Source organism: Protopterus annectens, chromosome 5.part0 (assembly GCF_019279795.1).
Source record: "Protopterus annectens isolate FY-2018-M chromosome 5.part0, PAN1.0, whole genome shotgun sequence".
In the NCBI taxonomy this organism is placed as follows: domain Eukaryota; kingdom Metazoa; phylum Chordata; order Ceratodontiformes; family Protopteridae; genus Protopterus; species Protopterus annectens.
The window spans coordinates 490,939,123-490,964,620 of NC_056735.1; the positions used below are offsets into that span (position 1 = coordinate 490,939,123).

A 25,498-nucleotide genomic window follows, 5' to 3' on the forward strand; every position below is an offset into this window, starting at 1 on the left:
TGTATCATTTTGGACTAATTCTGAGCATATCTGGGAGTTTCCACCCAGGTTCCTAACATAGCTGAAAAAGGCCTTATGATTGTCCTTTGAATCCATGGCAATTTTTCTCTCAAAATTGGCCTTAGTTGATTTTATGAGTGCTCGTATTTTTTTACTAATAATGATCAGGGGTGACTTCCCTTTTATGGATTTTGTTCTATCATGTAATAGCTTTCTCCTCTTATTGTAAAGTTTGTTAATGGCTGGGGTCCACCAGACTGGACGTTTGCCCTTTGTGGAAAGAGTCTTGGTTTTATTTGGGATTGCCTGATCCATGCAGTCCTGGAGGTATTCATAGAAGGCATTTGTAAGGGCTTCCACAGCTTGGGTTGTGGTTTCCACTGGCTCAGGGGCCTTGAAGGATACCACACCAGTCTTGAGTAGTGTGACGCTTGCTTTAGAGAAGTTCTTCACTGTGGTCTTTTTTGTTTGGGGTGGGGGCGGGATGTGGATTTCCAGTGAGATTAGTTTATGATCAGATCTCACCAATGAGGGATATACTTCCGGTGTGGAGCATTTTGTCCCCATGTTTGTGATAATGAGATCTAGTATATTTTCTCCTCTCGTGGGAACAGTGACTAGCTGTTCCATGGCATTTGAATTTATGAACTCCAGGAACCATTGGGCTAGAAAGTTAGGGCTTGAGTAATGTTCCCAGTCTATATTCGGGTAGTTGAAGTCACCCAATTTGATGGTGTTTGGAGATACATTTATCCCATCCAGTGTCTTCAGGAAGGCTGTGTGGGGTTCCTGAGTTTGAGAGGGTGGCCTGTAGCATGCTACAATTTGTAGAGCAGTTTTGCCTATGGTTAGTTGCAACTGGATGGTTTCCGAAGCTTCGTGCGTTGCCACCAACCTGGAGGTGTGGGTATCCTTTATGAATATGGATACACCCCCTCCTTTTGTGGTGTGGTCCGGGTTTTGGGGCCGGAACGCATGATATGAGGTAAAACCTAATAGTGCCGGGGTGCTCTCAGGAGCCTTGAACCAGGTTTCAGTTACAGCACAGACATCGATGTTCTCCATACTGAGAAGGGCCTCGAGTGCGTGCATTTTGAGATTTAGACTTCTGGCATTGAGCAGCATTACCCTCAGTTTCTTCCCATTTTGTTTTCTAGGGTGGTAGGTTTAGAATTTGAGCCTTGCCTAAAAAAGGCACTATGGGGGTGGCAAGAGCCTTAGCCAATATCCTGAATCCCAGGGGTGACAGGTGCAAGCCGTCCCTTGCGAAGCAGCGTGGCTTGTCAAGCATGTCATCCCAGGCAGACAGACACTGGATCCCCTTTGAATGACACCAGACATTAAGCCAATTGTTAAAGCTGATCATCTTGTCTCTATATTGTGGCATCATTCTTGGTGAAGGAAGGATACTGCTCAGGGTCAGGGTCATACCTGCCTGGGCTACATAATCAGAGAGCTCCTCTATGTCTCTTTTCATGTAGTCCAGGGAGGTACGTCTCAGGTCGTTCACACCAGCATGGACAATGACTGTGTCATATTTGTACTTGCCGTGGAGTGACCCGAGTGCTTGTGTTATGTGGCGGATTCTAGCACCCGATAGGCAGCTTACTGTGACCCTCTCCTTGTTCAGCCTGGTGAGTGGGACGTCAGTGTGTCTGACTATGGAGTCACCTATGACAAATATGTTTGGTGTTGTATTTGGCCTTAAGGGCTGTGACTGCTTTGCACACTGATTTTGTGGTTTGTGTGTTGCTTGTGGGGTGTCTTGAGGTAGCAGTTGTTTGGGTGTCTGCTTTGGAGGCCTCTGCTGTTTAGGTAAATTTTTACTCAGTGCCTCCGAGTATGTCTTTGTGTGTTTATGTGTTTGATTCAGTGGTGTGGTAGCATTATGTGAGGCTGTTTTTTTATATATATATATATATATATATATATATATATATATATATATATGTGTGTGTGTGTGTGTGTATGTATTTATATACAGGATCATAGGACATTACTAGGCTATTGGCCCTAAGGCCCTTAAAAGCCTAACCAAGAATTTAGCCCATGTTCCGACAAGTCAGCACCCTATGCCTGTGTCTAGCAGGGACACAGTTGGAATCCCAGGGGTGTATTTTCTGTTCCCCATCCAGTTATCCAGGTTGTGCTTCAAAAGTGTTAATGAGGTACTCTTCTTGACATGCAGTGAGAGTGTATTCCACAGAATGGGGCAGTCTCTGGGACACAAATCTGTCCCACCAACAAGTCCTGTCGATGTCACAGACCAGGTTGAGTTTGCATGTGCAGGTTACTCATGTGGAGCTAGACTTGCAAATATGCAGCAGTCCCATCAAGGCAGGGTCTGAGATTGCTTTGTATGCCAGACAGAGGTCACTTCTGAGCAGTTTGTAGGAGACTGAATAGAGGGACAGGGTCTTTAGCCTGTATGTGTAGAGTAGATGTTTGAGTTCCTGGAGTCTCGTGGTGAGGAATGTCTGTGGTCTCTCCAGCTGCTGCATGTGCTTTGTGAGGTTCATGCTGAAAGGGGCATTGTACTCAGTAACAGATCTTATAAGGGAAGAATACAGGGATGTTATGACCACCTTGTTCCTGGATGAGATACACTTACTAATGAGGTGGGCCATGTAGAATGTTTTCCATACAGAGGAGGCAATACGGTGGTCAAAAGTCAGTTTGCTATCAACCTGGTTGCCCAAGTCCTTCACGACTGATTGTGTCTTTAGGACCTTGTTATTAATGTGATAATTTGTGCGGATGTCACTCTCCCCAAAGGGGATGATGATGCATTTTTTGGCATTCAGTTTGAGGCCATGTTTCTGGCAAAAGTCATTTGTTTGGGTGAGACCCTCTTGGTGGATGTCTACATGACTAGAGGAATTGATGACAGCACCCAGCTTGCAATCACCTGCAAACTTGATCAGTCATTTCCCACTGGTTTTGGCCTTCACTTCAGAAAAGTATATCCCAAACAACATTGGCCCCAAGATTGATCTCTGATGTACAACACTCGTTACAGTTCAACTGCTTGAGGTGGCTTCCCCTATTTTGACTAGGTGGGTTCTATCAGTGAGCCAGTTTGCTACCCTTCTGTTAACATATGGATTGACACCTAGTTGAAAGAGTTTGTGTTTTATACCCGAGTGGGGAATAGTATCGAGAAGGCTTTAGCCAGGTCAAGGTAGGCAGTATGCACCATCTTCCCCTCATTCATGACTTTGGTGATTGTTTCAAAGAAGTCGACCAGATTTTGCAGGCATGATCTCCCCTAGATTAAACCAAACAGTGTGGGATCAAGTGTTTGGAGGTTGCCAATGTCCTTGTTAATGAGGTCCATGATAATCCGTTCTATGACCTTGCAGATATATATTTATGTGCATGATTAGGGTGACAGAAGAGAATGATGTTGATGGAATTTTGCTTGGCAGGACAGGGAGATCCTCAGAATTTGTTTCTGAATCATTAGCTTGGAGGCTGTGATTCCTAGCTCTGACATCTGAATATTTAGCCCATTAGCCATCTTTATAGTGGCAGCCTGTCTATATGTGAAATAGATTTAGCACTTATGACAGAGAGAGGCAGCAGTACATGCTAAAGGTCTAGTAACAGATGAGTGCTTCCTGTTGGTGCCTCTGCATGTTGTTGATTATTTGGGGATGCAGGAATGGAATGGAATATTTAATTTTGTATAGTGACCTCATTATACACTTAGTACAAATACAGTTTCCATATAATGATTCAGGCAAGACTATACAGTGTAAAATACTTAAAACTAAGCACTCTGTCATCCTAAACTAAACACTGGGTCATCTGCTCTTCCACAATCTGTTTATGCAGTTAATTCAAATGTCATTGGCAAATAATGGATCAGGATTTCTAATGCTGGAGGCAGAGTCTGTAACAGAAACACAGCATAAAATTAGTCCTTTAGAAACCTTTTTTTTATTTGTTTGTTTTTTAATCTTTTACTCCAACTCTGTCAGTCAAACAGCTAAAAACAAACCATGTTACCTTAACAGAAAGCATGTGCCAGAGTACATTACCAGATGGGACAGCTCATCCATTGTGCAAGCACCCCCTACTCTTGCTTTTGCATTCACACTCTAATGGAGCCTTTGTCATCACCCACATAACTAACATCTGTAATATGTCACTATTCAGGCCAATTATACAGTTGACAGAATTATTCCCTGCCATAATTACTTTGCCTGGTGCTATGACAGAATTACTGCACTTTCTTACACTTACAGCTCCTTATGTATCTTTAACTCACACACTACTAATCAGTTAAGTGCCATTCTGCTAGGATCATTATAGGTGGGTGAAGATGATTGTCATACTGACATCAGAAGCCAGTATATCACATGCCTGAAAAGCCAATGTATTCACTGTCTTACATGTAACCCTCATTATAGAATATAATACCGTATTTCCCCGAAAATAAGACTGGGTCTTTTACTCTTTCCCCCACCAAAATACGCATTATGGCTTATTATAAGAGGTGCCTCACTTACCCTCCCATGGTACAACAATCTACATTTATTCATTTATGAATGTACAAAAATCGACATTTATTCATGTACAAAAATCGACATTTATTCATGTACACAAATTGACTTTTATTTGGTACTTTTCTGTTATTGGACAACAGTTCCAAGCAATGCGTTAACAGTTGTGTGAGAATTCTACATAAACAGTGCAACAAACATTTCAATTTCAGAATATCGACACCTTGGCTTTCACAGTGCAATATTTTATGCTTAACAGAAAGTGCAGAAAAATCTCAATACATGTGTATTGGAGGAGTGGAATAAAACTGAAAGCAGAAGCAATCCATTCTGTTGCCCCAATAAAGGAAACGTTATTCAAATACAGTCATGTCATCTTCTTCTGGAACATTGTCATAAGTCTCCAACCCCCAAATTCTGGCCTGAATTTCTTGTGACTCCATTACCTGTAGAACCATTGGCCCCAATCTGTCATCCCTAGCAATAGAGCTCCTTAAATGAGCACTGCTTGTCCAAGTAGCCTGCTCGTAGTGCATTGGCAACACAGCTGTCAGTGATTTTATCCCATGAATTTTTCACACAAGTCACAACCTCTTGCAAGCTAGGCTTCACAAAGTTTCCATGCTGATTTCTCTCCATTCTATTTTCAATGTAGTCATCGAGTTCCATGCACAAATGGTCCTTGAATGGCTTGTTTATTGCAATATCAAGTGTCTGGAGATAGACAATCATTCCTGCAGGAATCATTATTTGATCTATTCTTCTCTGTGCAAGGAAGTTCTTCATGTCTTTAGCACAGTGAGTGCTGGCTGAATCCCAGACTAGCAGACCTCTTTTGCTACCTCACAAAACAAGTGGCAGCATTACATTGACCCACTTCCTTATAACTGATTGTGTGCACCAGGCTTTTTTGGTGTCAAGAATGCAAATGCCTGAGACACGTTCAGTCTTATCTTTCTTGCCCTTACTAATGATTAGAGGTGGGGTTTTCTTTCTATCTAGATGAATTGCCAAAATACAGGTAACACGTGCACTCTTGTAACCAGTGGAGGGAATGTAGATTGACGAGGCACCCCTCTGATCAGTTGTTGTTTGAGATCCTTGGCCCATAAACAGTTTCATCCATAGCAATCATTTTGGAGAGTTGGTATTTAGAAAAGTCAATGCCATCAACAACGCAAGTGCACGCTTAATAACTTCAGTATCTTCCAGCTTGAACAGTGTTGTTGATCTTCTTAGAGACAGTTCATATCACTGAAGGAAGCCATCCATCCAATTTTGTGATGCTTTGAATTCTTCTGGGGATATTTCTAACTCTGGTGCCATTGCAAGGGCAAATGCTTGAATATCAGCCCTGCAAACAACCAAAGCCTTTTCTCTCTTGTTAGCAATCCATTCACAGATGATGTCTTCCAGCTCAGGAAATAATGGCTGCCGACCTGCTTTACACTTGCACTTCTTAGCATTTCCCTCATCAGCCTGTTGACTGAGGTTAATATATGCAGCACACCATTTTCAGACCATTCAGAGATCTAACTTCTCTTTGCAGAAAGCCATCAGATTATTTCCCAGTGAGTCCTCTATGATTCCTTTCTTGTACTCGATGGAATAGCTCTCTCTCTTTGCACTCATCTTGTCTTGGGAGGGGTTAAATGAAGACTCATGAGACCGGAGTGGGAACACAAAATGGCGATGGTTAAGAAGACACAACCACAGCTGTTCGTTATCAAGTGCGCACGCTTTGTCTGTACTTTGACCGATCAAAGTACACCTACCAGTGATTATGGGCCAAGGATCTCAACTGTCAAGTGTGAGTGATGATCAGGGTTACAGTAAGAATTGTGGAGGACTTCCAGGGAAAGAATCATACAACTTTCTGCAAAGAGAAGAAATTGGGTGTCCGAATGGTTCAAAAATGGCGAGCAGAGTATGATAAGCTCAGTCAACGGGTGTCAATAATATTATTTTATAATTTAACACGTCCGTCATGTATTGTTGATGATCTTAACTGTGGCTTATTTTTGGGGTAGGGCTTATATCATGACCACCCTGGAAAACCATGCTAGGCCTTATTCTCTGGTTAGGTCTTGTTTACAAAGAAATACAGTAGAATAGAATAGAAGTTCATTGGACTTCACCTAGGTTTGTACGTTCATAGGTAAGTTTTAGGCAGTTGGTCTGGAGACCTTTCCAAGCTTAGCCTAAAAAAACTAGAGCTGGAGAAGATAAACCAGGAGCGAATTTGTGGCTGTCCATCCAACTATCTAGGTTTGCCTTGAAAGTGAGCAAGGGTGCTACTCTGCTTGACATTTAAGTAGAAGTTTGTTCTACAAGTGAAGGATAAGTTGGGATATGAATCTATCATACCAATGGTCTTATTTATCTGCTGATATAGGTTTAGCTTCTTTAACCAAATATTTGATGAATGCTTAGTTCTGAGAAGAAATAGGAGATCAAATAAGGTTAGATCTTTCATGGCACAAAAGGCGAGATAGGCATAGATCTCCACAGAGGAGTCTGTCAGAGATTAAATACAGAGAAAAGTCTGCCAGTTTCTCCAGATAACTAAGATTTTTGAGGCCATTGATCTTTTTAGTTATGAATCTCTGAGGTCTCATCTGTTGTGTGTGATATGGTTAGATAAATACATACCAAAAAGCGCATTATATTCACTAATGCGTCTGATAAGAAATGAGTAAAGTGGAATTAAGAATTTGGATCTAGTAGAGATAAAGGGATGTGCATAACCTGATAAATGCTTGCCAACATGGGCATTATAAATAAATAATGGACCTGCCACCAGTGTTGTGATACCAAAAACACTTACAAGCATCCTTTTTGCTTGTTGATTGTTGGTATCATTTTGTATATTTTTATAATTTAAAATAATATTTTGTTTTCTGTGTTTGTTAGAAAAATGAGTTCCCTTTTTCATTTACTTATAATGGAATATTTCATCTCTTCTACTTTTAGGAAAAAGTACACTGTATGATAATAAAAGATAATAGTCAGTGAATATGTGCATCTCACTATGGATCTGCATGGATGCTTGTATGTTTATATGTGTGTGTGTATCTGTAATTAGACAGTATGCCTGTGTATCTTTATGTGTGAGTCTGTGCATGTGTGCCTATGTATGTGTTTGCATGCTTGGTTTCTTTATGTATGTTTGTGTGCGTGTGTGTGTGTGTGTGTGTGTGTGTGTGTGTGTGTGTGTGTGTGTGTGTGTGTGTGTGTGTATGCATCTGTGTGAATTCATGTGCATATTTGTGTGCTTTACAGTGACAATGTTTCAACGTATAAAGAGTCTACAGCATTGATTCTTTTCTCCTGCTTTATGCAGAACCAGTGGCCTGATTTTCCTGAGGTTTTCTATTAAGGGTTCAGTATTACAAAAGGCTGTTTGCTAATTATTTATATATCCATCTACCTCTCACTCTTTCATTGTGTAGATGTGTGTGTGTGTGTGTGTGTGTGTGTGTGTGTGTGTGTGTGTGTGTGTGTGTGTGTGTGTGTGTGTGTGTGTATGTGAGTGTGGTCAGATTATAAATCAGTTTCATTAGAAGTAATAATAACATCTGACCCCCCCATTAGAAGCAACTAGAATAAAAAACTTGTCCAAAGCCAATTACAACCTAATACATAATGGCATTAATAGCTTCATAGCCCATGCCCTCACTGATGGCATGGACACCTGGAGTGGAATTTACACCAAAGCCTTGTATAAGCATCTATACAAAAGTATTGACTCAGCCATACCCGATAGGATCAAAACAAGATCCTCAAGAAAGAACAAGCCTGCATTGTGGGCATCCTTCACTAACAGGTTTTAAATTAAGAGAAAGAAATTGCTTTCCAAGAGCAGGAAGGAATAGTCTCTAAAATGGAAGAATTCCCTCCTCGGCTTAAAAAAGCAAATAAGACACCTTGTAAGGCATTCTAAAGCTAACTATGATTCCAAATTAGCCTACTTTACTGAGAATAACCATAAGGCCTTCTTTAGCTACATTAGAACTTTGAAGGAGAAACTCAGGATCCGTGCAAAACTGGCTGTTAATGGCACCACGTATACTAAACCTGCAGAAATAGCCAACCTGCGAGCTGACAGGTTCGGTGAAAACTTCTCCCTGTCCCTGCCACATATCCCCCAAAGCATCCTTACCACCTGCCCTCCACCTAGTATCTCCAAGGAGCAGGTCATAAACACTCTCTCCAAAGCCAAAGACACAGCCTCTACGCATCCTGATAATATCCCAGGCTGCATTCTAAATGGATTAAAACAGGAACTAGCTGCACCACTGGGTACTCTTTTTAACCACAGTCTAAGCACTGGTTTTGTACCTGCTGAATGGAAAACAACTGTCATTCCATTACATAAAGGAGGCACCTCCACAGACCCTGGGAACTATAGACCCATAAGCCTGAGCAGCCTAATCTGTAAGGCTATGGAAATAATAATCATGGACCATATCAACGAAGATATAGGAGACCTCAAACACTCAACCAAACCAAGTTTGGCTTTGTTAAAGGGAGAGCCTGCCTCTTGAACTTGGTGGACTTCTTTGAGACAGTCATCAATGTTCTGGATGAAGGCAAATCCATGCATATGACCTACTTGGACCTGGCCAAAGCCTTTGCCACTATTCCTCACTCAGGCATCACCAGCCTGATGGGGCCCCTATTGTTTGCAATCTACTTCTTGGATGTACAGGTTAAAATAAAAGGCCTATGGCTGGCAAAGTGTGCTGATCATCAATGTTCTGGATGAAGGCAAATCCATGCATATGGCCTACTTGGACCTGGCCAAAGCCTTTGCCACTATTCCTCACTCAGGCATCACCAGCCTGATGGGGCCCCTATTGTTTGCAATCTACTTCTTGGATGTACAGGTTAAAATAAAAGGCCTATGGCTGGCAAAGTGTGCTGATGACTGCAAATTGGGTGCAGTCATCAAGTCCCCAAATGATGTCAACATTCTAAAAGGGGGACCTACACAGACAAATGACTGGTGCCAAAGTCATGGGCTAAAATTCAATGCAAAAAAATGCATTATCATCCCCTTCAGCAAGGGCAATGTCCCTGCAGATTATGACATTAATAACAACACCATAAGCACGCAATCAGTGGTGAGAGATTTGGGCACACAGATTGACAGCAACCTTTCCTTTCACCACCACATCTCCACACTGGTAAGAAAGACTTCCTATATTGCCCACCCCATAATTAAGGGCATTGCATCCATAAGAAAAGAGGTTATAACCCCCCTGTACTCCTCACTCATCAGGCCAATAATAAAGTACAATGCTGCCTTTGGTATGTAGCTTATCAGGCACCTGCAGCACCTGAAAAGATCTCAGAGGTTTCTTACAATGAAAATTTAGGGTCTTCAGCATATGTCATACATTGACAGACTGAAATCACTGTCACTATATTCTGTGTTTTACAGACTACTTAGAGGTAAGCTCTGCCTTGCTTATAAAGCAATCTCAGATCCTGCTCTAATGGAAATGCTGCACATTCGTAAATCAAATGGTATAAGATGCACTTGTTCTAGGGAACCTAACCTTGTTTGTGACATCAACAGGACTTGCTGGAAAGACAGATATGTCTCACAGAAGTTACCTCTCCTCTGGAATAAGCTTCCAACCCAGGTGAAGCACAGCCCATCACTCACACTATTTAAAGGTAATTTGGATAATTTGTTGGGAAACTGCAAATTCACCCCAGGAGTTTCACCTATGTCCATCTTGGATGGGGCAGTAGTTGTTGACATAGTTCTGTTTAATACCTTGATATTCTTGGGAACAGGGGTTGTACTTGACTAGGCTTATAAGGGCCCTAGTGCCATTAGCCTAGTAACCTCCTTTGATCGTATGAAGAAGTAAAGTAAATTGTTAATGTTTTTTGAGTTTGCTCTGTTTACAAGATGCCATGATCTCGGAGTAAGAATAATTAAGAAATGGAGGATGTGAGGGCTTGGGTAGAGTAGTTATTTAGTGATATTTATAAATACATATTATGGCAAAGGCTTATCTTTTAGGATATTATTTCTGATGCTACATTGTCTAATATTAAAACAAAAAATATATAAAAAGACTAAGAAAAACAACTGTATCTAGAGGCTCAAAACTGCTTTATCAAATACAGTGTGTGGTACATACCTCTCAACCTGGAAACATCAAAAATCTGGACAAGGCTCATGAAAAACAGGTACAAATCTGTACACTGATTAACATACAATTTGCATACATAAGTATGTAACCCCGCCCACTTCAATGGAATTGTGGGATACCAGCTTTCAAGCCCAAACCGAAGAACCGACAACCAAAATATGGCACCAGAGTCCCCCTGCACCCATTCCAATGTCCCATTACCTTGCTATTTCACTCCATTTACCATAAACACTAATGTGCATCCGTAGCTACACCCTTGACTTGTTACACCCATCCCCTTTAAAAGTACAACACAGTACAGTATCAGCAATGCATCTACATACTGTGGGAGTAGAACCCACAACCTTCTGCAATCTGCATCAAAAGCAAGTACTTAACCTGTTATGCTATTAACAATGCAAGCAGATTCAGTATAAGCAACACTAAACTTATCTTCCCCTGAAGCTCTCAGCTCCTTGTAAAATCCACTTGACACTCAACTGTATCTCTCAACTTTGCAGCACAAGAAATCTGGAAAAAGCCAGAATGTATTGGGGAGAGTGATAAAAGCCCAAAAACCAGGGACACATTTTAAACATTGCTTGTATAATTTTGGAAAGTTTCTAGAATAAAATGTTATGTTACCATAACACCATGCATTTCACTGCGAAGTCTTGAACCCAGAACCCTGTGCACTATAGTCAGAGCAATATGCCACTATGCCAAATCAGCCATTTCCTAAAAGACAGGAAGACTGAAACTTAAATGGCTGTCATTCAGTTCTCACTTCTCACCATAGCTCTCAACCTCTTAGCACAAAAGCCTGGACAAAGCCAATAATGGGGGAATACAGAATTCAGTTCTCACTTCTCACCAGAACTCTCAATCTCTTAGCACAAAAAAAAAACTGGACAAAGCCAATAATGGGGAATACAGCCCCCAAAACAGGGACAAATTTCAAATACTGATATTACAAACTTAATTGCTAGAATAAAAGATTTTGTGTTACTATTTTCTGAAAATGAAGTCAGAAATTCAAATGCGTGTCATTATTTAGTGAATTCAATCCTTCACTGATCTGCCACAAATATCCCGAAAACCACAGATTTTATGAGGAATAGAACAAAATATGAGGCATAAATGTGGAAGTGGTGGTGGGTAGGGACATACAGTGTTACTATTTATTTTCTAAAAATATGAAGTCTGAAATTCAAATGCCTGTCATTTAGTGAATTCAATCCATCACTGATGTGCCACAAATATCCCGAAAACCACAGATTTTATGAGGAACTTAAACACACACACCTCTGCTGCAAGCTAATTCCGAAAACGGAAAGCTACTTAACTCTACGCACACACACACACACACACACACACACACACACACACACACACACACACACACACACACACCTCTGCTGCAAGTTAATTCAGGAAACAGAAAGCTACTTAACTCTGATTGCACACACACACACACACACACACACACACACACACACACACACACACACACACACACACACACATGCACGGAAAGCTACTTAAACACACACACACACCTCTGCTGCAAGCTAATTCTGAAAATGGAAAGCTACTTAACTCTGCGCACACACACACACACACACACACACACACACACACACACACACACACACACACACGGAAAGCTACTTAAACGCACACACCTCTGCTGCAAGCTAATTCCAAAAACGGAAAGCTACTTAACTCTGCACACACTGTTAAAAATAGAAAGGTAAAACTTTGCACTCTAAGGAAATCATCTCTGAAGGAAAGGACACTTTTACAAGCTAATAAAAATAGACAGCTAAAACTCTGCACACACTGTTAAAAATGGAAAGCTACACACACAGCTAAAACTCTGCACTCTAGGGAAATCTCCAGAAATGGAAAGCACACTTCTGCAAGTTAAATGGAAAGCTAAAATTCTGCATAATACACACTGTTAAAAATGAAAAGCTAAAACTCTGCAAGCCAAGGAACTACACAGCAGCATTTCTCCAAAAATGGAAAGCAAGGAATGCCAGAGAACTTAACTCTATTTACACAGGAACGCTAGGTAAGGAACACTAAGGCACTTTACTTACACAGCAGCATAATACGCACTTCATTGAAAACAGATAATATACACCATTGAAAATGGAAAGCTAAAACTCTGCAAGCTAAGGAACTACACAACAGCAGTATTTCTCCGTTCTCACTAAAATCAGAAAGCTAAGTAAGGAAATTTAACTCAGCATTACCTCTGCAGCTGTCTGTCCATTCTAACTTTGCTGCTCACTGCGAGTTCCATTCTCCTTATTCCTGCAGCTTAAAAAAGAGCTCCATTCCCTCATTGCTGGCCAGAAATGAGCTTGCGTTATTGTTTGAGCTCACTTCCGACAGGCTGGCAGGCTGTTTCATGGAGCTGACGTCATCGCGCACATGATGGTGTCAGCTCAAAAGCCGTGAAAAGAAAATTCAAATAAAACAGCTGGGAAAATAGGAAATTAAGGGGTGCCACTCGGGAATCGTGGCACCCCATTATTTGGACCCCAAAACTTGGTAAAAAATGAGTAATTCAGTACAGTTAGGAGGTATGGTCTGGTAACTGCTAAACTGCTATAGCATTTGCTAACAGTTCTTCTATACAGTGTAAAAATCTGAAGTTTTTATAGTTATATGTTAGTGAAGGCATTCTTAATACTACAGTAAAAAAGAAATGTAACATCATACTAATCTGATTCTGTATTGTTGACTTAGAGGAAGCATATCCCTGCCACAGTCACAAGCCTGCAATGTTTATCTATATATTTAGTCAAAAATGTTGTTTCTCTGTGTCATTGATCTGTGATATCATGTATTTTTGTGATTTCCTGTCTTTCAAGCTGTTGTGCATATTGTGTGGCATTTTAGAATGCTGTACTTTATAGTTATGTTTTCATTTTCTGGATATTTAGACCACTGCTTAAAAATTATTAATGGCTTTCAGTAGATTCCAAACAATTTGATGAACTGAGGATAATGCTGTATTTTATAAAGTAGAAGTACTGCTCTGTATGCTTTGTGATGAAGAATTTCATAAGGAGTTTGTTCTCTTCTCTTACAGACAACTACGGATAGTGACCGGTGAATGGTTCTTTGAAGAAAGAGCAAATCGTTATACACTTTCAGGAGTCCTTGGAAGTGATATTGTGAGGAAGTCCATTGTGCGAAAACCAACAGGTTCTAAAATCTATGTATATCTTATCTGTGTACTGATCAGTTCTGAAACTCAGAACTCTACTTTGGGTTGTTTGTATTAAGTTTAATAAAAACACAATTTTTATTCCATTCAAATTTACAAATTCTAAATATTAGCCTTTTTGTTAATGTATTATTTTACTCACATTTTGTTGATCAGCTTAATCCCATTAGACCAATAACCTGTTTTCAGGGGAGACCTTAGGTGGTATTCATAATTTGGTATGGGCACAAGTGAACTTCTTATACCCCTGTCTACAAGTCCTGAGGGATCTGTTATATCCACCTCAACTACCACAAATTCAAACAGATGGGATCTTGTTTTAACATCTCCTCTGATGGATAGCACACTAAGGAGTGCAACCCCCTCCCCCCTTGTGTTGACTGTGGTGTCAGTATTTGGAAAACTAATCCAAATGCCTGGTGTTGTAACAGAAATCACAGCCTTTTGATCATCTAGTACCAAAAATAAAATGTTATCTGTTGAGTTACTGACACTGCTACTAGAAAATGAAATCTGGTCACATTGGCCTTGGAATATAGATTAAAGATGAATACTAGTAAAAGTCCTCAAAAGGTATTCATTCTAATACTGTTGATTTCTGAATCCTGATATATATTGCTCCTGATGGCATCATATTTTTTTTCTATTATGAAATATAACCCAGAAAATGCTTCAGAAGTAGCAAAAAAATGCATTTTAGCCCAAGTGGTTCAAGAGAACTTTTATTGTTAGAATTTAGCACTTTTGTCTCTAAAGTGACTTAATCAGAATTAACTCATATTAAAAAGCTTTCTTTTTAAAAAAACCAAGAATCAACATGATTTTCATTCCTATAGAATCTTCTACATAAGTTGTTCTAAAATTCTGTACCACTTTTTGATAACCCCAAATATTTACAGAGGTAGTTGTCTCTAAATGCCCTTTATACCTGAATAATGTCTCCTCTTAAATTTCTGTATGAAACACTGTACAAGTTCAGATATTTTAGTCTTTCATAATAACTTAAATTTTCACATCCATGGATGCCCTTGGCATATTTCCACTGTACTCTTTCCAGTTTACTCATGCTAGTTTTTTTTTTTTTTTTTTTTTTTTTAATAAGGCTTCCATATTATTGGTTTGAGTCTGATGTAACTAACAATGATTTTATCATTTCTGGTTTCCTAGAATTTATAAAACTTTTTATACAACCTATAGATCTATAACTATCATTAACCAATTAGTTGATATGATTAGAAAAAGCTAAAAGCTGGATTTACCCAAATATCCAGGTCATTAAATGAATCTGCAGTTTTAATCAACTTTCAATCTATGTCTCGCCAAATCTCATATGCTTAATTTTTGATGTATTTATCCACATATTATTCTCCTGCGCCCAAATGATCAATTTAGTCAAGTTCTTTTGCAGACATGCCTTATCTGAAACACATGTAATCAGTTTACCCAATTTCAGGTCATCTGCATAGAGACTATAAAACACCTCAGATGAAAAAGATATAGCTGAAAGATACAACCTAAATAAGTATAGGCATGAACAGAGCCCTGTTGGATATCCTGACTGTAACCTAGAATTTTGCCTGTCCAAATGCTGTATGATATTTCCCATGTCCTATTTGTAAGTCATGCAGCTATCCATTTTATCAAGATTACATCAATATCTAGTTGTTCTATTTTTTTTCATCAGGCTTTTTTGTATGACTATATCAAATGCTGAAGTTAAGTCTATATATATTACATTACATTACAAAACAATTGTTCATTTATAGCAGCTATTATATTGCTATATAACATCATGTTACAGGTGGTAACAGGTCTAAATATATTGCATGCTGATATAGGGTTTCCAGTCCCAAATTTCCAGTTCTGACAATAATTTATCAGAATTAACCTTCTCCATTATTTTTTCACAACATGAATGAGTACTTTTGAATCTGTATGGCTCTAAGTTTGTCATTTTCTCTTTCTCGTAAAGGTAGGTTTAACAAGTGCCTGTCTCCAGTCTTGAGTAATCTGCCAGTATTTAAATGCCCTAGTGAATAACAGATGTAATGGTACCGTAAGTTCATGCTTAAGTGTCTTCAAGTCATTATTGCTAATTCTTTCTCCTCCCTGTGCTTTGCTGGAGTTCAGTTTGCATAGTTCTTTTTCAGTGTAATCTAACTAATTTCAGTATCTAAAGTTACCTGGATATTACTAGAACAATTTGTCACCCCCACTGTAGAGCAAAACTGCTTTGCATAACATTTTCTAAATGTATTTATAATCTGTTGTGTTTGAGAGTACATTTTAGAATTTGCAGGTTATCAGTTTGTATGCTTTTACTCCTACCATGTCTTGTATATCTTTAAAATTGTTTCTTATTATGCTCAGTATCTTTGAATACATTTTCTTCATTTTTTTCTTGATATAGTGTCACACTATATTTAGTTTGTTCAGTTTGTTTATTTCACTTTTCAAAATTATAATTCAACCATTATTCCTTTTCTCATATTTTTTGACTCTCACCTTAATCAAGTATCTTGTTCTTATGGAAATATATCCCCTGACCTTGAATGACTAGATCCTGTTAAACAGTTTTGATTTTTTTGCTTTTCAAGAATTTACATTTCAAAACTCGTTATATTTCTTCTGCAGTTTTCTCCACTGTACACATCACTTTTAATTAGATTTACAAAGTGACTTGTTTGCTTCCATATGTTCTGTTATCACTCTTCTGTGTATTTGCCTAGGTTTCAGTTTGGCAGAATTATCTAGCATCAATTTAATCTTTATAACCCCATTATCACTGCAAATCAATGGTGATAAAAGCTGCAATGAAATAAAAGTAATTTCCTTAGGAGCACAAACAACATCTAGCATGTTCTGTACCCTAATAGGCTTTACTACAGTCTGAAGCAATTGTTGTTCCTGAACATGTCTTGTAAATAATTTCCTTACTAGTGTTGTTGAATCAATATTATTCCAGTTTGTTTCTGGCAAATTTAAGTCCCCAGCCACTATTATTTTTCCCTCCTGTGTTTCATGCAAGATTGTTTATGAATTCCTTTAGGTCATCAGCACTTGACTTTGGTGGTCTGTACACTCCCAACAATTGTTATATGCTCCATGGCTGTCATTATTGTCACAGTTACACAGCCTACAGCATTGGTGTTATCATTGCACATGTAATTATCACAGGTTTCATAACAATCTTTAATCCCTATCATAACACCTTCAACTAATTTTTTTGTTAGAACTGGTTTCCATTCATTGTTCTTTAACCATGTTTCACAAAACAATTTTGTGGGAATGTAGCAAATATTCCAATAAAAAAAAAATAATTACTAATGCTCCTAGCATTAACAACCAGGATAGATACATCAAATGCTGCTATCTGGGAATTCTTGTGTTAGTGAAATATTGCAAAATATCTTCTGCAAAAATTCTCTATCCTTGTCTTTACAAATGCATGCCATCCTGTCTAAACATGTGTGCCAAAAATTATGCTCAGATGCTCTACACATTTCCATTTTTTTAAATGGTCCATTTTTTCATGTAGGCATTTACCCAAAAATATTTTTCATTCACACTGACCCAACACTCCTTTCTATATGAGATTTGTGAAAAATATGTCCTAACACCTGTACAAGCTGAGCTATCTAAGAGGATGTAAGTTCCCTACTAGCAGTCCGAGAGCCCTTGCAGATGAGATCATTTGTATCAACAGGAATTAAAACAGCTCCATAATTCCTTACATTAAGACATTCTAAGGCCTTCTCACATCCTGTAATTTTGATCCTGGCAAGCACAGCACTATTTAATGTTCATTATCTTCTCTGCAGATGTAAATATCAGTTCCTCTAATAATTGTATCTCCAATTACAAGTATATCATTTCTGATCAGATTTGAAGAATCTTTAACTTCTAATTGAGTAACATCTGATATCTGTTTTATCAGTTGTTAGAAAGGAATTATCTTCATCACCATTAGTCATATTAATCCCGCTGTTTTCATTGCTTATTACATTTGTAAGCATACAATTCTTATCCAGACATCTTTTTGCTTCCAAGCTTGAGCCAAATTATCAACTTCGATCTTTCTTTCCTTTTCTTTTTACAACAGTGTTCTTCAGTCCTTCTGAGTTCAATTTTGATTTATCCTTTTCACATGCCCCTTGCCTTTTTCTACCTTCTCTGTTGGAAAAATCAAAGCAGTCTCCATTTTAGTGTAACTTCTATATACATAATAGACATTAATCAATTTATTTGTCTTCCTTGTTATTTGCTGTGAACTTCTTTTTCTTTCTGTTTTTTTCTTCTATATGTTTTTGATTCTCAGATTGCTGAATACTTGTGTCCTGAATTCCAGAGTTGTCATTAGTATTATCTTGTTTAATAGGGGTTGTGTGATTGTTACTGGCAATAGACACTTCCTTTCCTAAATGTACTATGTTTGCATTTTGCCTAATACTATTTATCTCATCAGCCTAATCATTAATAGATGCAACAACAGTTCTCTAAGCTGTGGCCAGTGTATAAGTGCAGTCATCATCAGTAAGTCTAGAGTTATCACTACTTATGGTCAGCAAATCATCTAAATTTTGACCTGAGGAACACCAGTCACCAGTGTTAACAGGTGCTACCTATGCATAGCATTTAGTATGCTGTGCAAGACACTTGTGTTTTAGCAAATCATTATTGACATAATCATTTAAAGAATCTATTTTCAGCTACAAAGAAGTAAAGAATTCTAAAACAAAAGAATAAACAAAATTTGTTACCACAGAATTCAAAGAAATTGTAAGTCAACTTCTATGTGAAAAACATAAAAACAATATGCAACAAAATATTAAATTAAGTACACTAAAGTCTTCAATCTGACCTACTGTACCAGTTGTGCTAATCACACAAATGCTAGATTTCCTTTTATTGTGTGTGAACGTACATAGTAGCTTCTGCTCACTATTGCTTGCAGGCACACCTTGTTATAACAATAAAGATCAATAAATCACAGGATTGTTCAGATAACTTTTGGATCGTCCTCTCTACAGTCTGTGTAAATTTACAATTGACTAGGCCCCTTGGGATGGCAAGAGTTTGCTAATAACAACAAACAATGAAAATCAGAGGCGAAACAGTAAGATATAAATCAAAATGAATCTCCCCATCTACAAGCTAACCTTCTATTCCTACAAACAGTAAAAAGCACAGGCAAAAAAATAAAATATAAATCAAAATAAATATTTCTTACTAAGCTATTCTACAGTCAGTCAAATAACACAACATTGTTTCAGGTAAGACATGCAGCCATGTCATCACACCTGAGGCCTTTTCATCCATACAGTCAGGTCAAGAGAGGATCTGAGCTGTAAACTGATTATCACTTGGTGTTGAGCTGAGTCAGGCAGCTTGGACAGCAGCTAGCTAGACAGAGAAAATGCAAATGTGCAGTGAGAGTATTGTGGCAACACCTAGCAGATGTCATTGTGTAAGACTGGGCCATCGTTCACGCTCAGTAAAGCTTCTCCAATATACTGCAAGAAGTCATGGATGTGCAGTTTGAATTGACATGGTTCAAAATCTCAGTGTCTCAGACAAAGAGAATGAGCTGTGGCTGAAAAGTGACTACTGCTTGTCATGGTGGTAACCCTAGATCCCGCTGGCTGACAAAAACACTGAAGGAAGCCAGTAAGTTAAAGAAATTAGACTTCCTTGTAATTCTTTGGTAGGCTTTCATGTGACCAATATATATTAACAAGCCAGAAATGAAGCAGCTGCAGTCACTTGTGAAATAAAGTGAAGGCCTGGGGTGGGAAAGGTTTAACAAGGCTATGAAGAATGACTTTGAAGCAGCTTCATAGACATTCCAGAAAACTATCCCATAACTCAGGATCTGAGTGCAATACACTGCCCATTTTGTTCTTGGCAAGGATGATAAAACTGACCTTAAGTTTCGATATTACCGAGAAGTCTAATGGACACTTTTAGGAAATTCTGTGCCCACTAGAATTCCTAAGATGGAGTCAATACCTGACATGGAGTTCATCTGTTAGGGCACTCTGGATTCTCCTACCAGTCCTAAGTCCCCTTTGTCCATATCTGCAGTCAGTCATTATACTCCCTAATCATCTCCTCCTCAGTGTGTTGGCTACTGGCCCAAGTAATACTTCTGGCAATGTAACCTCCAACCTGCTATTCTAGGACCTTTGACCTTTCAGATCATGTTAATGTGTATGTTACTGGCTTATCAAAGGAAACAATTATCATTGCCCTATCACTGTCCTGCATGCTGCCACTTGAACTGCTTCTTCTGAGCGGTAACTGGTGCCAACTTGAGAGACAATATACATCCACCCTTCCTCTCCTTGTTGACCTTGAGGTTCCAAGGTATCTGAAGTAATGATAGAATGGTGCTTCTTCATTCTAACTGCATCCTATCTGCGGTGGTGCTATGCTGTGGCATGGGGGAAGACATCTGTACTACAGTCGTCTAGTCAGCTGCATTGGCATACATGTATATTATGCAGTGCAGGTGAAATATAATATAAACCCCCGTATCCTCATTCTCAAGATTCATAGTCTAGTCTGTCATGTTTTCATGTCAGGTTTCAACATGACCACACTTCCATATTGCAGGCTACTGACCTTATTTATAAAGTTTGGATAAGGGTCTTCACTGCAATTATTTTGACAATCTTAAGAGGGCTTTTGACCATGCAGATCATGCTCATCTCACTCTTTGTTATTGGTTTATCAAACAAAAAAAAAAAAGAAGACACGATTTGGTCTAGAAACTACCTTTGTAAAAGGTCCAGCCAAACTGTCTTCAGGTGCTTCCTCACTTCAAATTATTTTCAGCACTCCAAAGTTTTCCAGAGATCCATTCTTGATCATAATATTTTGTCTCTTTTTATCAATCACATTAATTCTGACCATTCTAAGCTCAATGTGACCCTTTAAATAGATGATTTCCTACTCGTGAAGGAGAAATAAGTGCTCTATTCTTAAAGTGATATTTATTGGTTTGATCTTATCCAGTTTTACCAAGATCGAATATTTCAAGTTGATATCGCTAAGGTTCTCAGAATTTCACAGTTTATAACTTGTCCTTAGTTTTTGTGACTTCAGAGTTGGCTTTGATTATTAAACAGTTGCAGTGGGCAAGTTCTCCTGTATGTGGAGTATGGAGACTTATCATTCTAAAAAATATATTTGTGTAGTTTCTAGCATGTTCACTGTACTAGATTCAAACTATTGACTCACTAAAAATTAGGTCTCATTGAATATGGACTTGATGATATATAGGGAAACCACTAAAGTCTTCTTGGCCTTTCTTATGACAGTCTGGCAGTTAGTTCAGTGGATTAGGAATCAGCTAAGTTAGCAAGCTGATTCCTTTAGTCAGAGGTACATGGTTAGATTCCTTCCACCATCATTTGCCTGCACTGTAACTTTGAGCAAGTCTCTTAACAAGACAGTGCTCCCAGGTTGCCCCTAAAAAGGGACACTTGTTTCAAGCAAGTATACCCAATTAAAAATGTATAAAATAATAAAATAAATAAATATGATGGGAGTGATGTAGTGTCAGTTCTACCCTAAGTACATAGTTTAGACTACTGACAGAGGGATATAGTGTATGAACTTTCTCAAATTAATATAATCCTGGTACTTGCAAGACTCCATGTATATGGTGTTGGGTTGTCTTGAATAACTACATTCAAACAGTATTAAATTCCAGCACTTTCATGGATGGAGATGAAACAAAATACCATATATTCTTCTAGTCACTTCTGAAATCAGATGTTAATATACTAGTATTATTTTCCATGACCACTTGAGAAGCTATATAGAAAAAATAAGTTTATACATATTATAGATGAACCTTGTAAGTATATGTGGTGACAAATGTTGCCTTTTGTCCTTCTGTCTTCTTCAGTGTCCTCAATTCATCAGTTAAAGTACAAGGCTCTCATAAGAAAAGACATACCAGACCATAAATATTCCCATATAAAAATTACTTTTTAAGGAACAGTCATGCCCTTCCCAAGTCAAAGCATTAAAAATATACTGTAAAACTTAATTCTCAGAATAGTTTTGTAAGTAGAGGAAAATGTTTTTCATGTGATAAAGCCCTCATGAACTTTCTCAGTATTCTTTAGGTTTTACAGATCATCCATACTATACTCCTGTTATAAAATACTATAATAATATTAATAATAATAATAATAATTACCTAAATAAGCCAGGCAGTTATTACTGTAATAGAGAAACACTACCCATCTACATTGTTCTACCACAATATCAGACTGATATACATATCTCTGTTACTGAGAAGATAGCTGAATTTAAATCTGGTACTGTAATCATTTTGTGAACATCTTTTATATTATTAGAGGGTAGTAAGTTAAAACTGACATCTAGGTCTTGTAGGCCGGTTGGGAATTTTAAGTGTGGCAGATGTAATAAATGCAAGTATATTCCTACATCAGGAAATAGGATTAAATTAGGGGAAGAAATTATATTTATTAGTTGACATTATGATTGCTATAGCAGAAATGTGGTGTATTTAGCTAAGTGCAATCAGTGTCCAGCGTTTTATATTGAAAAAACCTATCGTACACTTAGAGAAAGGATAGGGGAGCATTTGCTGGACATTAAACATATGAAAAATACTAATGCACTGGCAAGACATATTAAGATAACTATAGGTCACGAATTCCAATTTTGTATTATTTAGCAAGTTATTAAGGATAATCAAGGGCATATATTGGATGTCCAATTAGATATTAGTGAAACTAAGTGGCAAATAAGGTTAAATGCCACTAGTTATTCTGGAATTAATGACCATATTAGTTTAGCCCCATTACTAAAGTTAAGATATATACTGGGCTAAAATTTCTGCCATAAAATTTGTTTTTATCTAGACATTTTGTAATTTATATTGTTGAATTAACAAATCAAATTATTTTATTATTCATTTTGTACTGATTTTATCTCACATATTTTTATATGTTTATTTTTATGTAATATTATAGTATGTTTTTATTCATGGTTTTAGCTTATATATGTTTTTAGGTATATGTATGGTCTGATGGGTATGTGTCTTTAATTTTGTGGGAGTGTAATTAATCAATTAACCTGGGAGTGTTATAAAGGGAAGTGGTTTCAGTATGATCTGTTAGTTCTGATGAAGTCTGTATAAGTTCAAAACGAAACCTAGGTCAACTTGTCTACAATTGTGAATTGTGTGTCTAATAAATGGTATATTTGAGAAGTTCCTTGGTTGGACTGATTTGGACTGATCGAGTTTCCGTGTAAGAATATTGGTTCTTCAGTTTATCTGGATTTTTTTGTTTGGCATCATGGAATCTGGAGCGGCCAATTCAGACATCATGGAGCTACTACTCAAAATTAATGAACAATTGTGTGAGCATACGGAGCAAATCAAAACTTTGGTGGAGCAACAACAGGCATCATCCCTTGGCTCCCCCAAACATTTGGGTAGTCTAGGTAGTCTGGGCTTACCGTTAACACAGCCTACTCCCACAACAAGTAATAAGTCTGTTAATAAGGAGGCGAATGCCAATGAACATGTCAATGTACAGACCGGTAAGAGAAATGTTTTAGCAGCTAGTGGTTTTATGGAAAATCATTTGGATAAAATGCAGTGGAAAAATCTAAAATTTGATTTTCAGAATGGTTCAAATAGTCATAAAACAGGCTCAAAAGTTAACCTGACTTTAGTAGAACAATTAAAAAGTTTTGAAAAGAAATTGCATACTATGAAAAAGCTCCAGTTAGAAAACGGATATCTGAGTAGGAATATTGAACTAGAACTAGTGCCTCAGGGACTAAGATTATGGAGATATCCAAATGGTATTTCTGGGAATGAGGCAATGATCCAGGAAGTACATAAGCTTTTTGATCAAACAGGGTTGGAGTTAATGAGAATAATGATAAAATACAATGACGAAGTTATAGCTCGTTTAATGAATGAATTGGAGCAGGACAATGACACTATACTAAGTGATTTGAATTTTGAGCATTATTTAACCAATTATCAAAACATTTTAAATACAGTTGAAAATGACTGTTATACTATATTCCAAAGGAAAACACGTAAAATACAGAGGGATACTGACGAATATCGTAATCAGAGGGTGTATCCCTTGTCTAAGGGTAATCGTAATTACATGGAATCAGCAACTGGTAATCTAAATGAAAAAGAAGGGGACATGATGTCATCACGAAGGGACGCGCATCTCCAGCATGACGAACACGCTATGGAAGAGGGTCCGAGGTGTCCTGAACGGTTGCGTAACCAAGAAGGGAACTACTCACAATGGATGAGAGAGGAGACTGAGAGACATGTGGACCAGGGAGCCAGACCTAAGAAATGGGGTCCGCAACGAAAACAGCACGAGGATTTTCACCAGAACTGGAGATAGAAGTGTCAGGTGGTTTGGCCCATATGACGGTTCGGTCGAGAACATCAAGTGTGGGTGGTAGAATTGAAGACAAACTACGGTTAGGGAACACTGGCGAGTTAGCAGAATTTCAACCAATGGAGGTATTAACAGTAGTAATGGATGCTGAAGGGGTGGATGGACCCCCTAGTAGTGAAATGACTGATTCGTTATTAAATGTAAGTATTTACCAGACTGTAGATACCACAATGAATGATGGTTTAGATGTAATGGTTTTATCTGGATCAAATTATTGTGATGCAAACAATTGCGTGACTATTAATGGAACAAATGAAGTTTATTTTAACAGTGAAACAAATTTTTCGCCTGAGACTAGCATAATTACTGATCTGCATTTAGTAAATGATAAGGCTGGATTGTTATTTAATAGCAATACTGATATGAATAATGTTATAAACGTTTTAGAAGACAGCGAGAATAATTTAGACATTTGCGGGTTAATTGATTTAATACAAGAAGTGAATTATGTTACAGGCCCTAGTGAACCCATTATTATATTTAATCAACATGGGGATTTTAAAGTGTACAATTATTCTAGTAAGTCAATAGAGGTTAAACACGCTGAATTATTATCTAAAGGATTTACCTTTATTCCTGGTAGGAAAGGTAATATTACTGACGTGCTTATTGACTTAAAGTACTTAACTAGGAAAATGAATATTAAAATGAGTTTTTTACAGGATGGACACGTAAATACTAGTGTTCTAAAGAGACCTAGCAAATTTAATCCTATCACAAATAATACAGTGATGATGTTTGAGAAGGCCTGTGAGTTAGAAATGCGGGAATATTTCAAAGGCAATATGAATAACAAAGTGAAAAATGTGTATAGTAATTTGACTGATGATGAAGTTGTAGTGCTTAATGAGCTTATCACAAATAAGGACATTAGTTTTATGAAGCCTGACAAGGGCAATGGAATAGTGATTATGGAAAAAATGACTACTCAGACTATATGTTTAGGATGTTAACAGGGGAAGCATATGAAGAAATAACTTTAAATGAAATTCATGTGGCCTATTCAAAGATCGACCTGATGCTAAAGGATATGCTTTATCATGGACAAATCAATGAAATGGATTTTGAGTATTTGGTGAATAATTTTCCGGTAATAAGCAATATTTTTGG

The 25,498-nt window shown here is 37.9% G+C and overlaps 1 protein-coding gene across 7 annotated transcripts in view; it reads left to right on the forward strand.

Annotated features, from left to right (window-relative positions):
- The window catches only part of SYTL5 (synaptotagmin like 5), a 2,413,062-nt gene that overhangs the window by 1,747,968 nt on the left and 639,596 nt on the right, over positions 1–25,498 (forward strand). For all 7 annotated transcript variants that reach the window (XM_044072411.1, XM_044072417.1, XM_044072414.1 and 4 more), the window contains one exon: positions 13,767–13,882. In XM_044072411.1, the coding sequence (XP_043928346.1) occupies positions 13,767–13,882 (116 nt within the window). The remainder of the gene's footprint in view (positions 1–13,766; positions 13,883–25,498) is intronic.